Below are 2,500 nucleotides of genomic sequence, written 5' to 3' on the forward strand. Positions count from 1 at the left end.
GAGCAAGATGGGAAGGTACAGAATAGAACCCAACTTAGAACGAAAATATTGGAAGGTTGGAGCGAGAACACGAGCGAGGAAGGACGGTCCGTAGGGTTAGGATGGTTGGTCGGTGGGTCGAAGGGTGAGAGGGACGGAACAACAGCAGCAGGAGTAGGAGTAAAGGGGAGGAGTAGCGGTAGAGAGAGATGGGGAGAGAGAGAGAGAGAGAGAGAGAGGGCGGAGTAGTGGTGGTAAAAGAAAAAAAAAGTAATTTGTGGGGCCCATACTAGTGCTGGGACAAATTATCGAGCTTGGCCTAACTTTATACGGTCGTTTATCTGACGCCCACCGACCAAATTGCAGAAAAGGGATTTAGGATACTAAAAATTACTAGGACTATTCATTTCAAGGCTCACTTTTTCACTTTGTGTCCCTTTGTCTCCTCGGCTTCCGTGAGGGCGGGCGTGGGAGGGTCCTGGGTTAGGGGTGGATAGGGAAGGTTAGTAGGCGTGTGGGTGTGGGCGTGAGGGTGTGGGGGGAGGCCGTGGTAATGAAGTACTTTGCCTGTCACCACATTATTACTTAGGCGGCACAGATAAACAGGTATTCACAGCCACGTGGGGTCAGGCAGGGATGGATTGATGGCAGGATTCAGTAATAGGATGCGTGTAGGGTGTTTTGATGGTGATGCGACATAAATAGGATGCTTTTAATGGTGACAGGATGTATAAAGTATGCTGGAATGGTTCGAGAAGTGATGAACTGATGATAGAACTAAGGGATAGGATACGAGAAGGATGTTTTGGTGGTGATAGGACATAAGTAGGATACTTTTAGTGCTGATAGGATATGAGTAGGATGCTGCAATGATTACATGATCAAGAAGTGATGAAATAATGATAGAGCAAAGTGATAGGATGGGAGTAGGATATTTTGGTGGTGATAGGACATAAGTAGGATGCTTTTAGTGGTAATAGGATATGAGTAGGATGCTCTGATGGTTATATGATCGAGTAGGGATGAACTAACGACAGGAACTGTAGAACTCAGTGATAGGATGGAAATAGGATGTTTTGGCGGAAATAGGATATAAATAGAATGCTTTTAGGTGATAGGATATAAGTAGGATGCTGCAATGATTATATGATCAGGAAGGGATGAAATAATGATAGAATAAAGGGGTAGGATGGAAGTAGGATATTTTGATGATAAGACATTAGTAGGATGCTTTTAATGGTAATAGGATATGATTAGGATGCTGTGATGGTTATATGATCGAGTAGGGATGAACTAACGATAGGAACGTCAGGACTCAGTGATAGGATGGGAGTAGGATATTTTGGTGGTGATGGAGGATAAATAGGATGCTTTTAGTGGTGATAGGATACGAGTAGGATGCTGTGACGGTTATATGATCGAGTAGGGATGAACTGATGGCAGGACTTGGTGAAATGATAGGCGTAGTGATGATAGGATATTATTAGGATGTTTATTATGGTTATAGGATGGGAGTAGGATGTTGTAGTGGTTATAGGATTAGAATAAGACACCACATACACCACTGTAGGATTGAGTAAGGATGGACTGATGATAGGACTCTCATAGTATACGGGTTAGGATATTTCAAGTGTTGACAGAATTAAAATACTTTAGTGGTGATAGGATTAACCCCTTTAGTGCCATGACGCATTTTCATATTCATTCTGCTTACTATTTGGTGATTTTATACAGCTTCAGAAACTTGTGTGTAGGATTTAAATGGTGAAGACTGTGGCCATTAATCTTCTGACCTCCATAGACCCTTCCTAATGTCAATAAAAATGTCTAATCGTACATAAATCCCAAGGTAAAAATGTGTCCCAGTATTGATAGGATTAAAATAGTGAAGACTGTGGCCATTAATCTTCTGACCTCCATAGACCCTTCCTAATGTCAATAAAAATTTAATCGTCTAATCACACCCAAAAATGAAGTTATGAAACCGTCCCAGTACTGAAGGAGTTAAGACAGGCCACTAGATGCTACAGTTATGGTGATAGTAAGATGATAGGACACTGAGGGATGATAGGATGGTGAAGGATGGCATGCTTGAATATTATAGGAAGCTGATAGGAAACCATAGAAAAATAGTGTGTTAAAAATAAGGAAAAAATAAGCTTCCTTCAAGATACAATGATGGCAGGAAGGAAAGAAGGAAGGGAGGAAAGAGGCAAGGAAAGAAAGAAGAAGCAAGGAAAGAAGGAATAAAGTAAGAAAGAAAAGAAGGAAGGGAGGAAGGAGACAAGGGAAGAAATAAAGAAAGAAGGGAAAAATAGGAAATGAAGGAATAAATGAAGGAAGCAAGAAAAGAAATAAGGAAAAAGGAAGGAAGGTAGAAACACGCTGATGATAATCTTATTTGTATATTTCCTTTGTGTTGCAGTGTGTTCCTTGCCGATATATATATACCGTGGGGGGGAGGATGTGGAAGGGGGAGCGTGGCGTGACTCCCGACGTTAGGTGAAGGACGAGGCGAAGG

At 41.7% G+C, this 2,500-nt stretch overlaps 1 protein-coding gene across 1 annotated transcript in view; it reads right to left on the minus strand.

The window, feature by feature from the left end:
- Positions 1–2,500, minus strand: part of LOC123513456 (extensin-like) — a 14,703-nt gene that overhangs the window by 8,183 nt on the left and 4,020 nt on the right. Inside the window, exon 2 of the mRNA XM_045270617.1 lies at positions 399–546. Coding sequence (XP_045126552.1) covers positions 399–546 — 148 coding nt within the window. The remainder of the gene's footprint in view (positions 1–398; positions 547–2,500) is intronic.

Source organism: Portunus trituberculatus, chromosome 36 (genome assembly GCF_017591435.1).
Source record: "Portunus trituberculatus isolate SZX2019 chromosome 36, ASM1759143v1, whole genome shotgun sequence".
Taxonomy (NCBI): Eukaryota; Metazoa; Arthropoda; class Malacostraca; order Decapoda; family Portunidae; genus Portunus; species Portunus trituberculatus.